The 21629-nt window shown below is 40.5% G+C and overlaps 1 protein-coding gene and 1 long non-coding RNA gene across 3 annotated transcripts; both read left to right on the forward strand.

Moving 5' to 3' along the window:
* The first annotated feature begins 6324 nt into the window (after nucleotides 1-6324).
* On the forward strand, nucleotides 6325-7445 carry LOC122974976. The gene is made up of 2 exons (XR_006400519.1): nucleotides 6325-6969; nucleotides 7218-7445. It is a non-coding gene; the product is annotated as an uncharacterized LOC122974976 (long non-coding RNA).
* Nucleotides 7446-14734: 7289 nt separating this feature from the next.
* On the forward strand, nucleotides 14735-21249 carry etaa1a (ETAA1 activator of ATR kinase a). Of its 2 annotated transcripts, XM_044342331.1 has the most exons (7): nucleotides 14764-14834; nucleotides 14937-15120; nucleotides 15846-15977; nucleotides 16152-16225; nucleotides 16335-16447; nucleotides 17196-18691; nucleotides 21095-21249. In XM_044342331.1, exons 2-7 carry the CDS (start codon nucleotides 14961-14963, stop codon nucleotides 21202-21204), a joined length of 2085 nt encoding a protein of 694 aa, XP_044198266.1. In that variant the 5' UTR covers nucleotides 14764-14834; nucleotides 14937-14960; the 3' UTR covers nucleotides 21205-21249. The 2 variants fall into 2 exon arrangements, with proteins under 2 accessions (XP_044198257.1, XP_044198266.1); XM_044342322.1 differs by having other exon boundaries at nucleotides 14735-15120.
* Nucleotides 21250-21629: the final 380 nt, after the last annotated feature.

Raw genomic sequence — 21629 nt, forward strand, 5'->3', positions numbered from 1 at the left:
ATGACCACCAGTACACTTATTAGACAGCCTTCATTTAGAGATAATAATAATAATAATAAAAATAAACATTATTTATATAGCACTTTTCTTCACAATGTTACAAAGTGCTTCACAAAAAGGAAATAAAACCAGACGAGGCAGATAGAATGAAGAATAAGGCCAAGGACATGAGCACAGAGAAAGTAAAGACAATAAAATGAATAAGATCAAACATATATAAACATATATCAAACATTTACAAAAGCTTTCACAACGAGAGGAGTTTTAAGAAGATCTTTAAAAGAAGCTAAAGACTTAGTGTGTCTGAGTTCAGTAGGCAGAGAGTTCAGTAGTGTGGGAGCTCTAATATCTAAAAGCCCGATCACAAACCGTGACCTGGGAGTAACCAGCGGGGCTCCATCCGCAGATCTTAATGGCTGATAAGACACATACCAGGTCAGTAAGTCAAATATCTATTTTGGAGCAAAGCCGTGTAAGGCCTCAAAAGTGAGTAATAAGATTTTAAAATCAATGTGAAATCTAACAGGGAGCCAGTGAAGGGAGGCAAGCACAGGGGTCATGTGATTATGCCTCTTTGTTCCAGTAATAAGTCGAGCAGCAGCATTTTGTACCAGTCGGAGACGGTGGAGGGAGCCCTGACTGATGACCTGGGTAAAGTGCATTGCAATAATCAAGCAGTGAATAGATAAAGCATGTGCAGCTTTTTGTAAATCAGCAACTGATAAAAATAACATTATTTTAGAGATTATCTTGGGATGAAAGAAACATGACAACATTTTTGACTTGATCATCAAAACAGAGGTTAGTATCAAATATTACTCCTAGTAATCTCTTTCTAGCAGCCTGCATAATATTATTTGACAGACCGCCAAGATTAGCAGCAAAAAGAGATGATGGAATTTGATGGAACAGAATGATGACTTCTCATCATTAAAATACAATTTGGGGATATCCAGAATTTCTTATCAGAGAGGCAAGTTGTAATATTTGCTAGGCTGCTTGGATCTGTGGGTTTTGATTGCTTGTATAATTGAGTGTCATCCACATAAAAAAGTACATAATGATTCTGAATAACATGGCCAAGAGACAGCATGTACTTTATAAAGAGAACAAAAGGGGGCCAAGAACAGAGCCCTGAGGGACAACACAGCTCTGAGCCATCAAGGAAGTAGAGTTAACCAGAGCAATGGAAGAAATTCTATTGGAGAGGTATGAGTTTAATAAGCTAAGAGCCGAGCCCCTGAGGCCTGCCCAAGTTTCCAAGTGATGTACAGTAAGAGGATACCATGATCAACTGTGTCAAAAGTGGCACTTAAATCTAGAAGAACTAAAATCGAGCCATCGTCACCTCTGTCTGCAGTCAGCAATAAGTCATTTGTAACCTTAACAAGAGCTGTCTTGGTGCTATGAAGTGTTCTAAAACCAGCCTGGAAACAGTTAAAAACACTATTATTATTCATAAAAGATATCAGTTTGGATGAAATAACTTTCTCCAGAACCTTAGATAAAAAAAGACAATTTTGAGATTGGTCTGTAGTTACTTAAGAAGAGGGGGTCCCAATTGGGTTTCTTTAGCAATGGGTGAACAATAGCATGGTTAAAACTGTTTGGAAGAGAACCAGAGACCAAAGAATTGTTAAAAAATTTCCAAAATAACAGAGCCAACAGTGGAAAATACCTCCTGGAGCAGTTTAGTGGGAATAATGTCTGAGATGCAGGAGGAGGAGTTCATATGGTAGACTGTACTCTCTCTAACCCTGAAATTGTGCTGGTTTGAAACTGGGAAAAAGTGGCAGAACACGGGGAATAGAAAAAATGAAAGGGTCAGGTTAGATTTGGGACCTGATATTCTCCATCTTATTTACAAAATGAGAGAGAAATTTTTCAGACAGCTCAACATCAGGTACAGGAAAAGAAGTGGAGGAACGACTAATAACAGATATCAATTACCCTGAAGAGAACTTTAGGATTGTGGTGATTTCTGGTGATTTATTGCATCGCATCACATAACATAGGAGGGGGGTCAGAATGACTGAGTCCAGTGGAGGAATTATTTGAAATGGTTGTGAAAAAAGGAGAGTAAGATGACAGATGAAAGGCCCTGGCATTCACGCAGCAGAAAAGTTCCAGGAAGAACCATTGTCACTGGGGCTAAGATCCTGATAGGCCATGGGGGAGGTGCACGATTGGGGACACGGTCTGGATCTGGGCAGGTTTCGCCAGCATCACCTGGGTGGTCCAGGGCTTCGTCTGGCAGCACTGGGAAGCGGTTAGTCAGGTTGAGTGGTGAGTGGTGGCGTATTGGATCCCACACAATGGTATCCAGCAGAGGAGAATACAGAGTTCATATTTGAAGTGTTCCTAGTCTGTGGGGCTGCTGCGTCGATGTAACTGGAAAGCTTGGAGTCCCGCCGCAGCTCCACAGAGAGCCTACGGATATCCTCCTTGAGGTTAGTGACCTCTCTGTTAGTGTGCAAACAGCAAACAGTCTTCACAGGGCATGTTGATAGCATAAAAACAGCAGTGATATTATCTGCAGTCCCTGTTAGCTAGCCAGCTCCTATGCTAAAAATAAGCCGGGTTATGCTAGCAGCAAATCCACTTGCGGCAGGCTATCCCAACCAGGAAGTGCATAACTTAAGACAATAACAAACATCCAAAAATCATTTACCTCATTAAAACATAATAGTAAAACAACCAGGACCTAAAAGTGTAGCGTAAAAATGTGGCTTAAAACAGGATAAAAAATTTACGACCTTCATGCCGACACATGAGATTGAGACCATAATGACTGGTTGAAAAAAATGATTGACTTAGTATTTCTATAGAGAAGTTGACGCCTCTTGAATGGGAGTCTGTTGGAGCCGGGTAATTTTTGGAGCCAGTCATCTAGCGACCGTCAGTGGTGTCGCACTTGAAGGTGCGTCCGCATTGGTGTCGATTTCAAGCCATGGATGTTGCTGCTTGATCAGGCCCCTCCAAAGGGTCAGCAGATAAATCTGAGGGGTGGTGAGATGATTAATGGGAGAGGAAAGAAGAAAAAACAAAGTTCTGATACACAAATCTGTTTTCAGTTTTTGGACTTTTTCTCTAATCTTTGATTTTTGCTGAAATATTGGATCATTTGAACATTTATTGAAATGAAAGCATGTGAGAAGTTTAGAGGGAAAAATCACTATTTGGTGGAGCTGTTAACAACTCATAGACATGTGAAATGTGACCCCGACTACACACTGCTTTTTGTAAGACGTCAAAAGACAAAAAGGTTGGAAACCACTGGTTTCATCTTTAACAATGTGTTGTATTTTAAAAGCTTGTTATATTATCCATTGTGTCAAATCTTCATCTGAAAAGTAACTAAAGCTGTCAAATAAATGTAGTGGAGTAGAAAGTACAATATTTCCCTCTGAAAAGTAGAAAGTAGCATCACATGGAAATACTCACGTACAGTACTTTAGTAAATGCACTTTCCCCCACTGAATGTTCATTTTCTAGCCTTAATTTTAGCTAAATGATCCTCATTTTGTGTCTGTCAGGAACAAACAGACCCCGAGCTAAAACTTAATGACAGTTTCTTGGAGGCCGAATTGAAACAAATCTTTCCAGGAGAAAGAAAAATAAACAGTGAGCAACTTCTCAGAGTCAGTCTGCTTAATGGAGGTGGTGAGGTTGATGTTCTTAATGAGACGAAGGCTATTAGAAAGACCTGTTTTACTACTGTACACACATCAGACACAAAAAAACAGTCAATGAAATTTTGTCCAATAATAAGTAGAAAGATTTGATCTACAGAAACATGCTGTAGAAAGAAAAACATTAAGGCTGAAACATAAAAAGAGTAAAAAACTAAAAGGACAGAAGTGTTCAAAGCTGTCAGGTGGAGCAATGCTACACAAGACTAGCTCTGCCTCAACTTACCATCCATAGATGCCTCATGAGAGCAATAAAAATCCAATAAATGAAAGCAGACGTGTTTATATGCACCTGAAAGATCTGGTGGGTGTTATAAAAGTGTAATAACAAGGATCAGTTTCTACTGAAGCATCGGCTATTCCTTTTGTTTGTGTTTTGTTATTTTTGGCGTGTTTCTGGACAGATCTGATCGCATTTTCTTTAAACACAAAGACTTTTTCATTTTAAACAAGCACAGTTCTGTTGATGAGTGTTTTCAACTTTGTATCAAACTTAATCAAAAGGCCACTGATGCACTATGAGGATGTAGTTTACACCTGCAAAAGAAGACCACTGTCCATTACAGACAGTCTGTGTTCATTCATCAAAAGCCAGCAAGCAAACAAAAGAACAAAGAGATCATGGCTCCTGCTGCCTCTTCTGCTCTGGTAAAAAAAAACCCATAGACCCTCCCCGGCGCATGCTCGTGCTGTACCTGCCTACCTAGTAGCATATATGATTATGATATTATATCATGACAGATTTGAAATGCAGAATCAGCTTAGTATGCAAAAAGAGTAGCTCACCTAAAACTGTTTTCTTCTGCCCCTTACAACCATTAAAGGCCTTGAAAACTTATTTTTATTATATTATTATATTGGAGATCGATTGAAAGTGAATAACAATGTTTATTGTGAATTACAAAACAAAGATTCTGGCGATTAGACTCTGTTGACGTGAGGCATCTTCATAAGCGTAGGACCTTATGAAGATAGGAGATAGGACAGGATGACTGATGGACCTTTAGTTGGGTCTCTCTGGACAACATGGAGGATATGGCGGTGATGGGGAGGAGTTGGGTTGTACAATAGTAGGTCTGGATGACAGAGTGCAGAATTACAATGATATTTAAAGAGCAGCACTAAGGCTCTGATTGGCTAGAGGAACACAGATGGAAAGATCATTGGTCAGGTATGGTGATGACGTTGGAAAGTAGGAATGACAGAGAAATAGAACAGAATAAGAAGCAATGTTTGCCCATAATTGAAGGTAGAGTGTGTTGATAGACATCTTCCTCACTGAACTTATGCCAAAGCTTAATTTTCTCACAATAATGGGGTCCAACATGAAGACAATATTTTCTGCCAAAGTTTTGGTCATTTCAGATGGGAGATGTGGGTATTTTTTCTCTTCTCACTAGTTTGAAGGCGGCATGGTGAGTTAGAAAAGGTGAAGTCAGGTACTTCTGTGTACCAATCAGGATTACTGATAAAATTTGATCAAAACACACCCACACATTCCTACTGAAGCTGATCAGCTGAGTTTTTGAGTGTTAAACTTTTGATAAATATTTCCTTAAGATGTTTTTTGTTACATTTATTGTTGCTTATTCATGAATATTTAAATAGGAGATATTCTGCACATTTCCAGCTCTATATTTCACATGATTTCCAGTTAAAAACTCCGTATTTATCTTCTACTGGTCCTTTATGCACCCCCTCAGTTCAGCCTCTGTCTGAAACAGGCCGTTTTAGCTCCTGTCTCTTTAAGGCCCCACCTCCTGATGAGTCCACTCTGTTCTGATTGGTCAGCTTCAGGAAGCTTCCTCCGGCTCCGGAGGCTACGTAAACAAACTATAGTAGCAGGATTTCACTTCTTTTGCTCCGTCTTTACTCCAAACAAACTGTAGTAGTAGTAACATGAACAACACATGGAAAAACCTGAGCAACAAAGGCTGCAGAACGGACAGCAGTTTATGGGGATGCACGACCAAGCAGCAACCTCCGGGGCTGTAAAATGAAGCCAAAAACTGCAGTTCCTTGAACGACCACTTGAGGCTCCAAAAGCGAGTCAATCCCCATAGACCCCCATGTTAAAATGTCCAACTTTACAGCAGAAATAAACATGTTTACAGTCTGGTACAAACAACGGTTTTGGTCTCTGTAGCTAATTTCCTCTTTCATGACAACTGTACGGGGGTGAATTTTTTTATAACTCACCTGTTTAAATTTTATTAAGCCGTAAAGTTCTGCATAATGAAGGACGTGGCTGCTTTGAGTGACAGGTCCGCCAGCCGCTAGGTGGTTTGTTTCAGCCATTCGGCCCGCCTCTTTGCCCATTTTTGATTGGCTGGGAGTTAGGCAGCGTCACGCACGGCCAAGATGGCGATGGCCAGAGCGGCTCGCTTTGAGCTTCAAAACCGCTCTTCAGAAACCAACGGGTGACGTCACGGTAACTGCGTCCATATTTTTATACAGTCCGACATCGGTTTGTCAGCAAGGTAGAAAAAAAAGTTGCAAAAAAAGGGTTCAGATCAGGTTGAAGCCCTGACTTTTGACTTGCAGGCAGCATTTCTTCATATGTTCACCTCAAGTTTTGGAACTTTGAACATGTTTAACATCCAACACCATAACAGGATATAGATAACAGAAAATCACAAAAAAACATTATATGCCCCTTTTAAAGTAAAATATTTACGATTTGAGGCCGGTTTCGGAAGTCTGGCGTGTTTCCATCCTGAAGAATATCTTCTTGGCCTCCTCCTGTAGCTGCACTCTGACTTGTAAACCGAGGTTTGATTTCAGTGGCTTGCAGATCAGAGTTGGTACTGCAGTTTGCACCCTGGAGGCTCTCTGGCACATCTAAGCAGACAGTGATAGATTGGTGAGATTAGAGAGCAGCGTATCAGACACAGACTCTTTGATCCATCGGCCTGAAAGCGCTCGGGCCTTTTCAAACGAGCCTCCGCCAGTGTGTCCCAGATCACATTTCAAAGACGGACAATGTCTACTGAGAAAGAGCCATTTAGCCCCGCTGCCACTGTAATGTAAAAACCAGGTAGCTGCCTCTTTCCTTCCTGACACGGATTCCTCTCTCAGTGCATCGAAACACAGTGTTTTCTTTAGAGCAGCAGGGTATTCTATTCAGGCGCACAGGCCATGAAATATGGTGCGTATCTGTGTTTGGCTGCGAGCCAGGCGGAGGGTCGGCATGCCGGCCAGACGGGACGGTGATGAATCGCTCAGATTTCACTTCAGTTGGAAACAGAACTTCACTCTTCTGGAAGACAGTAAAATGGTGAGAATCTTAATATATGTGGAACCTGTTGGGACGCTTTCTCCATCACAAAATAATCAATGCTAAAAGGCACTCTAGTGTTGGATTTGCCCCTTTTTTCAGATTATATACTTGTGTTATTAATAATTATTGATGTATATGCTGTAACACCATAGACTCTTAGTGTTTGAAGTGAAAGATGCATGTTTTTCTCTCCATTTTAAACCTCCGTCCAAACTAAAACTGCATTTTTTTTCTCCTCTGAAAAGCTTAACGGCCTCCAGAGCTTTGCAGAAACTCTGTCATATTGCTGACATGACATTGAGGAGCAAGAAGAAGAAACACAAACGACAATAACAGCAATGGTGGACGGCTTCATGTGTTCAGTGTTGCTCTCTCTTTATTGTCTACTCTGACAGCTTGTTAAACGTGGCTATCTGCCACATTTCTCTACTGAAACTGTTGGAATCTGCTCGCAATAAACTAAACGTCAGGAAGCTGTCACAGAAATTCTTTGCTGGTTTTCTGCTCATCTGTCCTCTGCACATGCCCAGAAGGAGCAGATTGGCGTTTTGTATTTGCAGGAATGAGCTGAAACTCTTCCTGTTTTAGAATTTAGCGGCTTCATGTAGACGTTGTCTCAGTAAAATCCATCAAGACCAGTTCATCTGTTTATTTTCAAGCACTGACTTATTTTATAGGTAATAAAATGTTACTGTTATTATAAAGACAAACTATAAAATCATATTTATTTATTTCTCCTTCTTTGGCTGCTTACTACAGAAAAACATTCTTGGACAAACAACAAAGACAATAATGCTTTTGTACAAAAGCATAATAGTATTTAGATCAATGATATTGTTCATCCTTTCATACAATATCTTTTATTTTTACATGACAAAAAGATTTGAGGGTGTGAACATGATTACACTTAGCCTGTAGTTAGCTAATGATAAGCTAACTCGTGACCTGGGAGTAATACTAGCGCTACACTATGACTGTAAATTTAATTCATTCATATTTTGAATGTAGAAAAGAGAAAAGAGCCACAAACAGCAGCAAGACTGTGTTCCTATTCGATAAATATTAGCATGTCAGTATTATAGTAGTACACTATTATAAGGAAAAACTTTAAAATCATATTTATTCAAACACATTGTTTCACTTTCACGAGATAAAATACTTTGAGGATGAGTGAACTGAAAAGTTTGGTGTCAATAAAGAGGAAGGTTGTTTCTAATTTAACCTTTAACCCCACAAAATAATGTAGCTAGTTAACAATATGCTAACTATTAGTAACACTAACTAACATTACTAGCGCTATAAACAATAATCTACTAGCAGGAGATGCTAACGTAAATGAGGAGAAACATCCTGTTTAATCCATTCTTCACAGTTTTGCTTCTTTATTTCCTGGTTTGTTGTGATTTCTTTCTCCGAAATGTTCTTTTTGTTGTCGCTTGTTCTGAACAAAAACTCAAATACATTCATAAATAAAACAGGCCTGGAGCAAAACTCAAATAAAAGCTTCTTGTCTCGAAATACTTATTTCTTTACATTTATTTCTTTTATTTTTGCGGTTGTTAACTGTTACTCAACGGCGTCTTCCAGTTAGCTGTTGAATGAATGTGAAGCGATGAGGAGACTGTTTTCCGTCGTCGGAGCTTTAACTGACGTAATTTTAATGACGTCATCTCGTTGTGTCGTCTTCTTCTGCAGCGGTTTAACGGCACGTTTTTATTTCTTAATATTCACACAACAGATGGAGAGAGAAGATAAAGGACGTCTGTTATATGGAAAACATAACAGCGAGGTTACAACTAATGACAGAGGTGTTCTTGATGAAATGGTTTCTTATTTAAATGTGAACAAGCTTTACCTTTTTTTTTTTTGGTGTATATATACATATGTATGTATTTGTAACTTTATTTTGTTTTGCTTTGCTTTTTAAAATTTATTTATTTATTTAATTAATTTTTTAAAAAAATATTTATCATTTTATTTACTTATGCACTAATAATGGCTCCCATGCTCTGATAATGGCTGCATGGATGATGGACACATGATGGAAGGTCAGAAATCATGAACGGACCCTTAACATTGCTTCATTTACACCTGTATTAATGTAAATATTTGAAAAGCTGATTGTTCTGTATGACTGCACTTGAGAAAAGGAAATAAAATAAGTTAAAACAAATATACATATATATATATATATATATATATATATATATATATATATATATATATTCACACAACAGCAGTGGATGGAAACAAGTATTAGTCAAAGTTTCTTTTGCTGTGTTTCCAGAAATTCAGTTAAAATTTGTGCTAAATTAGAACAGAAACTTAACTTATAGACTGTGTGTGTTTTTATCCACGTTTGTGTGATTCATTCACATCGAGTCCACTAAAAGTCGCTGCAGAGAGAGAGAGAGAGAGAGAGAGAGAGAGAGAGAGAGACTGTGGAGGCGGTGGGATGCAGCAGCTTTTCAACTCTGCCTTCCAGTTTGGACATTTACAACAGCTAGAAACTTTTCTCTCTTTTTTTTTTTTTTTTGCCTTAAAATGTGGTCAAACCACATGTTGGACAAACATTGTAAGCATACCGAACCTTCATTAGAGCCCCAGTGACACCACATGGACACCAGAGGGTCACGGTTACTTGATTCCTTCTTCTTTGTTATTTGCATTTTCTCTTTCCTGCTCTCACACACTATTACAGCGATATATCTCTGTATTAAACGTTATAAGAGTTCAGAGCACTTAAGTGTTTTCTCCAAAGAGCTGATTTTTTGAAGTGAAACTTGTTTTCAGTGCGCTCGCTCACATTACAGTGTGAATATACTGTCAGCCCAGCGGGACGTGACGCGCTAATCCTTCCTTTGGGGAAACGGCGGAGGAGGAGGAGGAGAGCTGCCGCCGACAGCTTCACAAACAACCCCTGCTGCTACTGCTGCCGCTGGATGGACTCCGCAGCTGCACTCCACGAGAAACACACACACACACACACACACACACACACACACACACACACACACACACACACACACGAGTTTATTTGATGTTCTAATGTCTCTGAGACTCTAAATTAACTGGGATTTACTGCTGTTCTGCATCTCTGATGTGTAGTTGCGATGACTGTAATTGTGTAACGGATCATTAGACCACAGCAACACACACAACTTCCAAACCCCCCCCCCCCCCTTTTTCCTCATCACTTTTAGTCCTGATCATAAATATATTCCAGCTTCCACAAACAAACACAGCTGCGGCAAGTCAGTTTTATTTGTACAGAACAAATCACAAATTTGCCTCAAAGGGCTTTACGATGTGTAGCGGTCACCACGACAAATGTACGAAAAACATTGGCCAGATAACGTAATCCAGGCAGCAATTACATCTCCGATAAAGCAGAATTCACAAACTATTTGTGTACAATCTTAACTTCTAGGAGACAAAATACCAGATCAAGAACAGGTGATAAGAACCGACTCTCTCCTCTTTTAATACTTAAAAATATTCAAACCTATTTTTAAACAGTTCAGCAAAGTATAAAACAGACTGCGGTTATCCTTTCTAACCCAATACACCCTCAAAACTGATGTCAAAGCACAGCAGCAGTCAACAGTTTCTCAGTCAAGAGAGTGAATACTAAACAGATTATATTATAACCCGTTACAGCTTTATGAAATAGGCATGACAGTAAATGTATAAAATGTGGTGCTGCTGAAGGAACTCTGCTCCCATCTGTTAATAAAATGAAAAATCTTTGGTTTTGGCATAACAAAGCAAGAAATGATCCACACTAATATAGCCATTCCACTCACACCACAATCATGTATAACTGGGAGATTTGGATCACTTGAGCAGAGTATCTTCAAAGAACAAAAAAGATCTTTTTCTCTCTCTCGCCATGTACGGTCACAAAGAAAGCTAATCATGAATAAATGGATTGCTTTAAATACGCCAACCCAGAAAGAATGGATGACTGAAGCAATAGAAATGATTAAGTTAGACTGAAAAATAATGAAACAGAATACGCAGAAACATGAGCGCCAGTGGAAAAGTACTTAATGTCACTATAAATATCAATTCAAGACCACCCCTTTTTTATTTTTTTCTCTTTTTTTTTTTTTTTTTTACTCTACTTAATAATTGCTGTCTTCTTTTTCTATCAAGCGCCGCTCCACAGTGTTAAAGGCAGAGTCAGTGATTCTGGAGAAAGATTGTTCAACACACTTTTTGTCTCCTCACAGTCCGCTAGCTGTCTGTTCTGTGTTCGTACGCAACACTACTGCAGCCAATCAGCGGGGGGGGGGGGGGCGTTCACACTCGTGCACAGAACAGGAGGAAGTCATCAGAGCAGCTGTCTGTGTGAGGAACATAGACTGTATAAAAATATGGATGCAGTTACCGTGACGTCACCCGTTGGTTTCTGAAGAGCGGTTTTGAAGCTCCGGCCCGTCGCCATCTTGGCCGTGCGTGACTCTGCCTAAGTCCCAGCCAATCAAAAATGGGCAAAGAGGCGGGCCGAATGGCTGAAACAAGCCACCTAGTGGCTGGTGGACCTGTCACTCAAAGCAGCCATGTCCTTCATTATGCAGAACTTTACGGCTTAATAAAACTTAAACAGGTGAGTTATAAAAAAATTCACCCCCCGTACAGTTGTCATGAAAGAGGAAATTAGCTACAGAGACCAAAACCGTTGTTTGTACCAGGCTGTAAACATGTTTATTTCTGCTGTAAAGTTGGACATTTTAACATGGGGGTCTATGGGGATTGACTCGCTTTTGGAGCCTCAAGTGGTCATTCAAGGAACTGCAGTTTTTGGCTTCATTTTACAGCCCCGGAGGTCGCCGCTTGGTGTGGACGTGACGGTCTCCGTCTCCAGCGGCCGTTGAATGGTGGAGGAAGACTGATGAACTGGAGAGAGAGAGAAATACGCTCTGTTCTCACAAAACAGATACGCTTCTAATTTATTAAACGCACAATATGTAATATCTGCTGCTAGAAGTCTCTCAATCAAAACAAAAGACAGATGTCGTGAAGCAGCGTGGGATCATGGGAGTTGTTGGTAAATAACCACCACGTTAGGATTCCTTCAGTATTCATCGTTGAGGATGTTCAGACCCGGTGATTAGAATCAGTAAAAACACTGAATAAAGCAGTTTCACGTTAAAAATCAGTGTTGCTAACGTTTGTTCAGCTTATTTCTCTGATAACTTAAGATCCCGACGTCCGATGACTAAAATCCTTCGTCTGGTTAAAAGATGTAGTTAAAAACAGCCAAGATCTAAAAAGTGTATCATAAAAACGTGGCTTAAAACTAGATAAAAAAGTCCATTTATGACAGTTTCTGGTGGACAACCACAACGCTGACACATGCACAAAGAGGGTATGACGCCATTGACAGACGACCAAATGAAACAAACCGTTACCTTGATTAAAATGACAGATTTCTCTGGGTTTGAACTCTGTTCAAAACATAAATATATAACATAGGTCTAGTTGTTTTCAGACATTTTAATGTGTAAAAGTTACACATTAAAGCTTTAACCTCGCCGCCAGTTGTAAGCGGTAGCATCACGCAGTAATGGGTAAAAGCAATTGGCCAATTGGTTAGGCCTAGAGGTCTGGAATTTTATACAGGATGACAAGATGTAGAAGGTTTATGGTGTTCTGCATAGTTGTGGCGTAAAGCACGTCCTAATTATTGTTATTCAAATATGACTCATTATAGACGAGGACCAAAAACACTTTTTTGAGCTTTATTTGAACTGATGTAGTTTTGTTTGTGTTTTAGATTTTACATGCTTTTACATGCTAAACAAACACATTTCCAGAAACTAGAAGATGTTACCTTTCAAATGAAGCCTAATATATGCGTCATGGCCTTACAGTTCTTCTGCTATAAGCTTTTCCATTTGAGTATGCCAAATAGACGAAAATTCTGTAAAAAAGGGTGGATGTTAAGGGGTTAAATGTATCAATCCACACTAAATCCGTGTTTTTTTTTCTGTCGCGTTTAGTGAAGCGTAATCTGAGCAGGCAGCTGTTTAAATCACACAAATATCCTGCTGTAGACGTGTTTTCAACTTATTAACCGTATCAATGAATCAATAAATACAAACATGTCCATGAATTTGGGAGGCGGAGCTTCTGAAGGAGGATGTAGGGAGGGGTTTTATTTGTTTGGGTGTTTAGTTCAAATATCAATAATCTTTCTCCAGAATGACTGACTCTACCTTTAACATGCATGTCGCCTGTTGTAAGATGTAAGTTCAGTGAGAACCGGAGCGTAATTACGTTTATGATTGATATAAAGGGTTGGTTGACATTTATAAATTGGTTTGGGAGATTTAGAAATGATGGGACTTAATCGTTTGTTAATTAATAGTCAGAATTCTGTATTTTCTGTTTATAGTTTTTGTGAACTTTTTTTTTTTTTTGTCAGATTTTCAGCTGTTCAATTTCAAAATAAAACCCCAAAAAATCACAGATATACAATCAACGAGCACTTTATTAGGAACGCCTGTACAATCTAATGCAATCCAATACAACAGCTCTGCCATAAATTCTACTTTTACGAAGCTTCTACGTTTTCAGTTTTTGTTGACATTGTCAGAAAGGTGATAATTCTACTTTATGTTTATTATTGAGGTCGTAATCGGTGGTGGTTTATTGGAGTGTATTAAACTGAAAAGTGTTTCTAATATTTTGCCCCCCTCATGTATGTTATGTTATTAGGAACACTTAGAAACATGACCGCAATAATAAACATAAAGTAGAATTATTACCTTTCTGACAATGTCAACAAAAACTGAAAATGTATAAGCTTCGTAAAAGTAGAATTTATGGCAGAGCTGTTGTATTGGGTTGCACAGGCGTTCCTGATAAAGTGCTCGGCAGTGGTGGAAGAAGTATTCAGGTCCTTTACTTTAGTAAAAATACAACAATTTAAAAATACTCCATTACAAGTAAAAGTCCTGCATGAAAAATCCTACTACAGTAAAAGTACATAAGTATTATGAGCTTGATGTAGTTAAAGTATTGTAGTAAAAGTACATAAGTATTATGAGCTTGATGTAGTTAAAGTATTGCAGTAAAAGTAGTGGTTTGGTCCCTCTGACTGATATATTATTATATATGACATCATTAGATTATTAATAGTGAAGCATCAGTGTTAGAGCAGCATGTTACTGTTGTAGCTGCTGGAGGTGGAGCTAGTTTACACTACTTTATATACAGTTAGCTAGTTTAGTCCAGTGGTTCCCAACCTAGGGGTCGGGCCCCTCCAAAGGGTCAGTAGATAAATCTGAGGGGTGGTGAGATGATTAATGGGAGAGGAAAGAAGAAAAAACAAAGTTCTGATACACAAATCTGTTTTCAGTTTTTGGACTTTTTCTCTAATCTTTGATTTTTGCTGAAATATTGGATCATTTGAACATTTATTGAAATGAAAGCATGTGAGAAGTTTAGAGGGAAAAATCACTATTTGGTGGAGCTGTTAACAACTCATACACATGTGAAATGTGACCCCGACTACACACTGCTTTTTGTAAGACGTCAAAAGACAAAAAGGTTGGAAACCACTGGTTTCGTCTTTAACAATGTGTTGTATTTTAAAAGCTTGTTATATTATCCATTGTGTCAAATCTGCATCTGAAAAGTAACTAAAGCTGTCAAATAAATGTAGTGGAGTAGAAGTATAAAGTAGCATCACATGGAAATACTCAAGTAAAGTATAAGTACTTCAACATTGTAGTTAAGTATAGTACTTTAATGTGTATATTGCGCAGTCGTAGTTGCGCTTTATCCGCGCAGCGTTGTTGCTCTTGAACGCGCCCTCGAAATGAATTCTGGGAAAGTCAAGATGGCGGGAGGTTCGAAAGACTTTAGAACAATATGGCAGAAATAAAAAAACTGTACATAAAAACTACAGTCCGGTGATAACCGCAGACTGTGGACTGTGTCACCACCGACAGGTCGTCAGGTAACAGCCGGTGAAGATGAACCGAAGCCGGAGGAAGGTTGACCCTCCGCCCGCTCTGACAGCCTCCTCTCTGGAGCAACAAGCGGCCAAACACAAACCAAACCGCCTGAGCAGAAGTTCCAGACAGAGTCAACAGACAGCGGAGGAGCGCGACTCCCCCCGGAGCCAAAAGTCAGGTCAGTAACTCTGTTCATGTTTTATTATCGGTTTAGTTTGTTGAAAGTTGTTAAGTTGTTCTTGTCGTCTGCTGCGACGGTTCAAGTCCTGACAACGTCCCGCCGTCCTGCATGCAGAGGACTGAGAGACAAACTCAAATATCTCGCAGTTTATAGTTTTCTTGGCTATATAAGAAATAATCTGAATCTAAGAACACGACTAAACACATCTTTACAAACCGGAGAGTTCAGTCCTCACTTCAGCATAGATTAATATCACCAAACTGCAGTTAATGTTTGTCAAATTAAAACTGTAAACAACTGTTTACCTCATTCTTGCTACCAAAACAAGACAGCTATGCGAAATAATGGTACAGTTTATCTGATAAATATGCAGCTTGGTGGATTATGCATATATATGTATAGAATATAATGTATAAAGACCTCTATAGTCTATAATGTCTCTACTTTTTGTCAACTAAAAACAGATAAACAACATTTTGATGTCATGAAATTAAGCTAGTTGCAGATTTCAGACAAACTGCATTTGTATGTCATCATTCTCCGTTATTATGAGTGAATCCTTGTACAGTTGAACCAGTCAATGCTCTCAGCTTCACAATATCTGATCTACTGAAGAGGTGACGCTGACCTCTGACCTCCCCGTGGCATCAGATAAGCTGAGCTGCAGTAAATGTTTCATCTGAAAACATCCGTTGTTTGTGTTTCTTCTTCTTCTCCTCCAGAGTTCAAGACCCCGACCAGGATCCCGAGATCCCGAGTCTCTGGTGGTTTCAGCGCAGAGTCTCCGCACAACGACTCCGACATTCAGCAGGACATCATCTGGGACGCCACCTCTCCTTCGCCGCAGAGACTCGGTAAACTTCGACCCGCCGACTGAGATGTTTTTAAGGCTAAATATTTGCTTTTTTCTGCTTCTCAAATGTGAAGATTTGCTTTCTTTCTTGTGTTTTATATCATTGTCAGCTGAACATCTTTGGGATCTTTGTTCATTGTTGACTGTGCAGTTTGGTGACTGTATTTATCTTCAGGTAAAAGAGGAAAGAAACATCCTGCTGCTGGATTTGTGGACATCTCTGAGATTGTCAACAGGATCGCTCCAAAGGTCGGTGACATGACACGACACTCGAAGGTCTCAGTTCTCTAAAACAATTAGTAAATATTTATGTTTGCATTTATTTATTTGCTCGTGTGTCGTCTCTCTCTCTGTGAAGCACGGCAGGCCGAAAGCTGCCGAGCCGACTCTGCAGCAGTGGATCGGAGACAGCGCCAACATTCCCTGCACGCCTGACGTCCAGGTTCCCAAACCCAAGAAGAAATCCCCGAGGTATCCGACGGCAACGGCAATTACGCTGCTGTGATGATTTAACATTTTGGGACAAAACTAGTTCTCTTAAGAACACGAAAAACCTGATTTTTAGGGTTTTTTTTCTTTATTTGACTGTACAAAATAAAACAAAAATACGATCTGTCAAATGATCCCCAACGATGGGATGAAACATCTGTACGCTGCCTTTGACCTGAAACATTTTAATGAGACATTGGTCATGAGGCCGCTGGTTGTTTGGCCATTAAAGGCCAATGTTATGAAGTTTTCTGGAAATTCTTTAGAGATATGATCAAACACTCTCCAGTCTAATACAACCAGAAAGATTAAAGGTATAGACACATCTCCGTAGAAACAGGGAGGAAAAATCTCTGATGGTCGATCAGTTTTTATCACAATATCAACATATGACTCAACCTCACATCATGTTATATTATACAGTAGCTTATGTACAAAAATATCTTTTTTGTTTTGTTTCTTTTTTCATGAAATATGGTGCCTTAAATCCTTTTAAATCATATCTGCTCAAGTCTTTCTTTTCACCAACTGTTCTCAAATTTTGAGCTGATAAACTCCATAATTCCAGAAATACAAAAGTTTGCATCGTTGTTAATGCAAAGTAATAATAACACACAGAAAATACAGACTTTTCTCCCCAACTAGTGCTGAAATCATTTCATTGATCCGTTACAAAGTAGCAGATTAAACAGATGAACGTAATTTCAACTATTTTCTTTTCTAACAAAAGGCCGAACGGAGTCGACGACCTGCTGAAGTTGGCCAAACAGTTTGACTTCAACATGTTTCGTCAGGATGAAGAAGAAGAAGCCGAAGACCTGCACCAGCAGAGTCAGGAGCTCCTGTCTGAGGACATCTTGGATTTCGAGAACGGTGATCTGAACGACGTTTCACCTTCGCTTCCTGGAAACCGTCAACCTGCGGCGGCGGCGGCGACGGCGACGGCTGACACAGATCTGGATCAACATATGGAGGACGATTTGGATTTTCTGTTTGACGGACCGACTCAGCACATAAGCGGAGATTTAAGTCAGTTTTCGTCCGCTCTGCCTTCACAAGTGAAACATGCTCCCGCTGAGTCATCCAAAGAGGCTTCTGGGAAACCTCCGCCACATGTTCCCACTGTAGGCATCGCCGTGACACACGCCAAAGGCGCGTCGGCGAACGACGAGTTCGAGGACGACTGGGAAAACGACGACTTTCTGGACGACTCTTTAGTTTTAGAGGTGACGCAGAATCCCCAGAACTTCTCCGCTCCGAAGCACTGTTCCACCCAGAAACCAGCCAGTGAAATGAAACATCGTCCGCTACATGTTCCTGCAGGTGGAGGCGTTAGACTCAGCCAATCAGCCGCCTCGAAAGCAGAAAAGGAAAATGTGAGAAGAACTTTTAAACTAGAATCCAACCCTAAGTTTTCTGTGGAGAGAATCCCCACAAACACAAACTTTAAGTGTTTCTCGGATCAAAGCTGGAAAACAGAAGGTAAAGACTCTCAGCAGAGCCGGTTCTCTTCAGTCGAGACAGGAAATCAACATACTTGGCAAACATATTCACAGTTTCATCAAAGGACTTCTGCTGCGACTGTAAAACACAGCACGTCTTCTTCTACGGCGTCAAATATAGCGGCTACGAAAACGACTCAGAACTTAACAAACGGATCGTCTCCCAGCGAGGCTCCTGCCGTCTCCGACGCCGACTTCCTGGACGACGACTTGGACTATTTCTTCTCGTCCGACCCCGTCTGGGACGACCCGGCTGACGACGACCTGCTGTGCGAGATGTGCGACGACCTGGAGAACCAGATCCAGAGAGCGGAGAACGTCTCCACCAAACAGACTCACCAGAGACCAGTTCTGCAACCGTCCAACAGGAACCAACAGACGGCCAATCAGCAGCCCGCATCTGGGCGAGGCGGGGCTTTTGTGCAGCCACATTCTCAAAAACAGTCAGCTCTTACCTGCGGTTCAGGTAGACCGGCGGGTAGTTTTGCCTCTGGCGTCCCTGCGGGTGCACGAGTCGACACGGTGAAGGATTCTATCAGATTCGCACAGTCGAAAAGTGCTTCAGGAACCACGAACAGCTCGACGTGTCTGCAGGCGAGCAGCAGGGTCCAATCAGCTGCTGCAGCTCCGCCACCGCCCCCACCGCCGCCGCAAGGAAACAGCGGCAAACATCAGTTCACCTTCAAGAAGCCAAACAACCCGGTTTCCACGGTGACCAACACAGGTAAGAGCACACAGAGCGTCTGAAAGCAGGTTTTAATTAAGTTCATATCAAACAGTGACACATAAATAACAATTATTATTGATTATAAACCTCTACTGCATTAATCTCTTTCTAAAATGAGATTATAAAACTTTTAAAATCTGTTCTGAAGACTTTAAGGAAGAAGACATTTTAACTAAATGAGATAATTACTGTGTCTGATTCGATCAGATGATTGAATCTTAGATTTAAAAGATTTCCCTTCTTGACTTGTATCTTATATATAAAAGTACATATTGGGAAAATGTTAAAATCATAAACTTGGAGAAGCAAAGTCTCTTGAAACAGAGGAACCGATGGGAGCAAAGATGAGGTGTTATAAGTCTGACAAGGTGTTTTTGTAGAAGAACGATTGTGTGAAGAGCCGTCCGGCTTATATTACAATATGAGAAGTAGGTTAAAGCTTATTACAGGATGTGGTCTCAGTCCGGTCTCAAACGAGTTCTGGAACGATTTGTTGGTGGGAACATGATCTGACCGACTACACGGCTTCAACGGCTCCATTAGCGCCAAGAGCGCTTTGCATGCTGGGATGTTGATGAGTGAGTATGAGTAGAGGTCCGACTGGGCAGGTAGGAGCTTCTTCCTGTGTTTATGTTCTTGTTCAGACACATCTGACCAATGAGGGCTGTTCTCACCCGGCGTTTGGTGATGAGTTTTGGTTCGCTTGGATTTTTTTCTGTGTGGAAAGAAACCGAACCAACAAGTTCACCAATTCATCCACCAATTCGGACAAGAGCGAGCCAACTATTGATCGGGGAAACACCTTTAAACTGGATTTACAGTCGATCAGAACTGGTTCTTACAACGTTCAGATGTGTTTATAGTCACTCAGAAAGACAGAAGTTCAAATCCTGGCTCCTCTCTCACCTCCACACAGCAAGAAGAGGGTGTGAATGTCAGATTGTCCATTTCAGGAAGTTACAGACATGGCCGAGCACAGTTCCCCCCCCCCCCCCCCGATATCTGCCGTCAGAGAGATGTCAGGGGTTAGAAGGTTTAGTGGGCATCTCCACTGTCTGACAAGCAGGAGTATACAGCCACCTTTAGTTTGAACACAAAACAGTTTTTATCCTTGGTTAGGAACAACTGAACCAGGTTTTCCTCCTTCAGACAGGAGGGTCTAAAATCAACAAGCGCCGAATGCGGATAGATTTGTCCATCCACCATGCTGGCAGGTAAACGTTTGTACCAAAATAGTCATGTAACAAAATACAGTATAGACATGCGATGCATATGTGTTTTTTACTCACGTCTGAACAGCGCCATGAAACTGTAGGAGCGCTCGAGACGGTCTGAGGCGAAGGAGCGCCGGCCACAGGCCGCCTCAAGCGCTTTCGCAGCACTGTTTACTGTACAGGACATCAGCAATGCGACAATGCAGCTCTCCGCTAAACTGTCACTTACTGCCAGTCTGCTGTATACAGAATGTACAGTATATATATGACACAAAAAGGCACAATATATCATTCTAGCTGGTAAAAATATGTTTGGCTGGTGGATTTTTTCATCAACTCGTCCCTTTCGCAGGCGAGTCAGAGAGTTAATTTTGGACACTGCTTGTGGAGCTTCTGACCTCCAGTAGCGCTGTTTTCCCATCATCCAACCTGGAGAGACCAGATCCTCGAGTCACTTTGATCCTCCAGGGTTAATGATGTTAATTATGAGACATGGCGAAATAACAATATCAGTTATTGGTAGAAGAAGAAGTTGCAGGTGACGAGCTCACTGCAGTTTGTGTGAACATCAAACCTCTTAACATGTCGTCAAGGTGAGCAGTAGAGCTGCAGCTAATGACTATTTCCCCCCATTGATTAATCTGTTGATTCTGATTAATCGTTTAATTTATAAGATTGAAATTGAGAAAATGTTCATCAGAGCTCAAGGTGACGAACCCAGAAATATTCAGTGAACAGTCATATAAAACAAAAAGAAAAGCAGCAAATCATCACATTTGAGGAGCTAAAACCACAAAATGGTCATTTATGCTGGATGAATCGTTTAAACCATTGATCGGTTATCAAAAATGTTGTTGATTAATTGACAGAAATTGGATCATTTCAGTTTAATGTGATGTTCCTGCTGTGCTCTGATGACAGATGCTCAGGTGTCTCAACTGTGTGGAAATAGTAATTGATGCACCGTTGCCATAGTTACTCATCATTTATCCCCAGATTAGGTGAAGTGAGATTAGTCAGGGAGACTTGCTGTTCATCTTTTGCATCAAGTAAATTACAATAAGTTTGGGTCAAGGTTTATTTTTTAACTTAATAACTGCTTAGTTTAATTTTTCGTGTGGAATAACAGAAGTATTTTTAACGGAATCGACTCGTCTGTCTGTGTCTTCTGTGTTTCTGTCCTCAGCGGCTTTCGGTAAATGTTCAGCAGCAGAGATCGAGCTGAAGAAGCAGCAGGCGATGGAGAGAAGACGACAGCGACTGCAGGCCGTCCAGAACCTCCGAGCTCCGACCTGACAGAGAGACGAACTCCAGAACTCACCTGGACTCACCTGGACTCACCTGGACTCACCTGGACTCACCTGGACTCACCTGGACTCACCTGGACTCACCTGTCTGATGAAACCAGACAGAAACATGAGCTCCTGAGCTGCAGCTGTCTACTGTCAGCTCTGTTTGTTCTAATAGTAACGCACGTTTAGGACGACCGTTTCAGTTTTAAAAAATTCTGATCTTTTTTTTTTTTTTATAAAGAGCTGATCGACATGTCTTCCATAGATACGTTCTTGTAAAATTAAACTGTATATGTGATGTCTTTATACTTGTGTAGAGAGTCTATTGATGTCTGATTTCTTTCAGTTTTTGAAAATGTAAATGTATTTTATGTTTTTAAAGAAATAGTGCAACGTTTTACGGAATAAGCTCTTTTGCTCTTTTTTTCC

The sequence above is a fragment of the Thunnus albacares genome, chromosome 3 (genome assembly GCF_914725855.1).
Source record: "Thunnus albacares chromosome 3, fThuAlb1.1, whole genome shotgun sequence".
Classification (NCBI taxonomy): Eukaryota; Metazoa; Chordata; class Actinopteri; order Scombriformes; family Scombridae; genus Thunnus; species Thunnus albacares.

Excerpts from the sequence above, each read along its gene's own strand:
- etaa1a (XM_044342322.1), top strand. The coding sequence starts at position 14,961 with ATGAACCGAAGCCGGAGGAAGGTTGACCCTCCGCCCGCTCTGACAGCC. Across the intron at positions 15,121-15,845 it reads CCCCCGGAGCCAAAAGTCAG|AGTTCAAGACCCCGACCAGG; the intron begins GTCAGTAACTCT and ends CTTCTCCTCCAG. Across the intron at positions 18,692-21,094 it reads TTCCACGGTGACCAACACAG|CGGCTTTCGGTAAATGTTCA; the intron begins GTAAGAGCACAC and ends TTCTGTCCTCAG.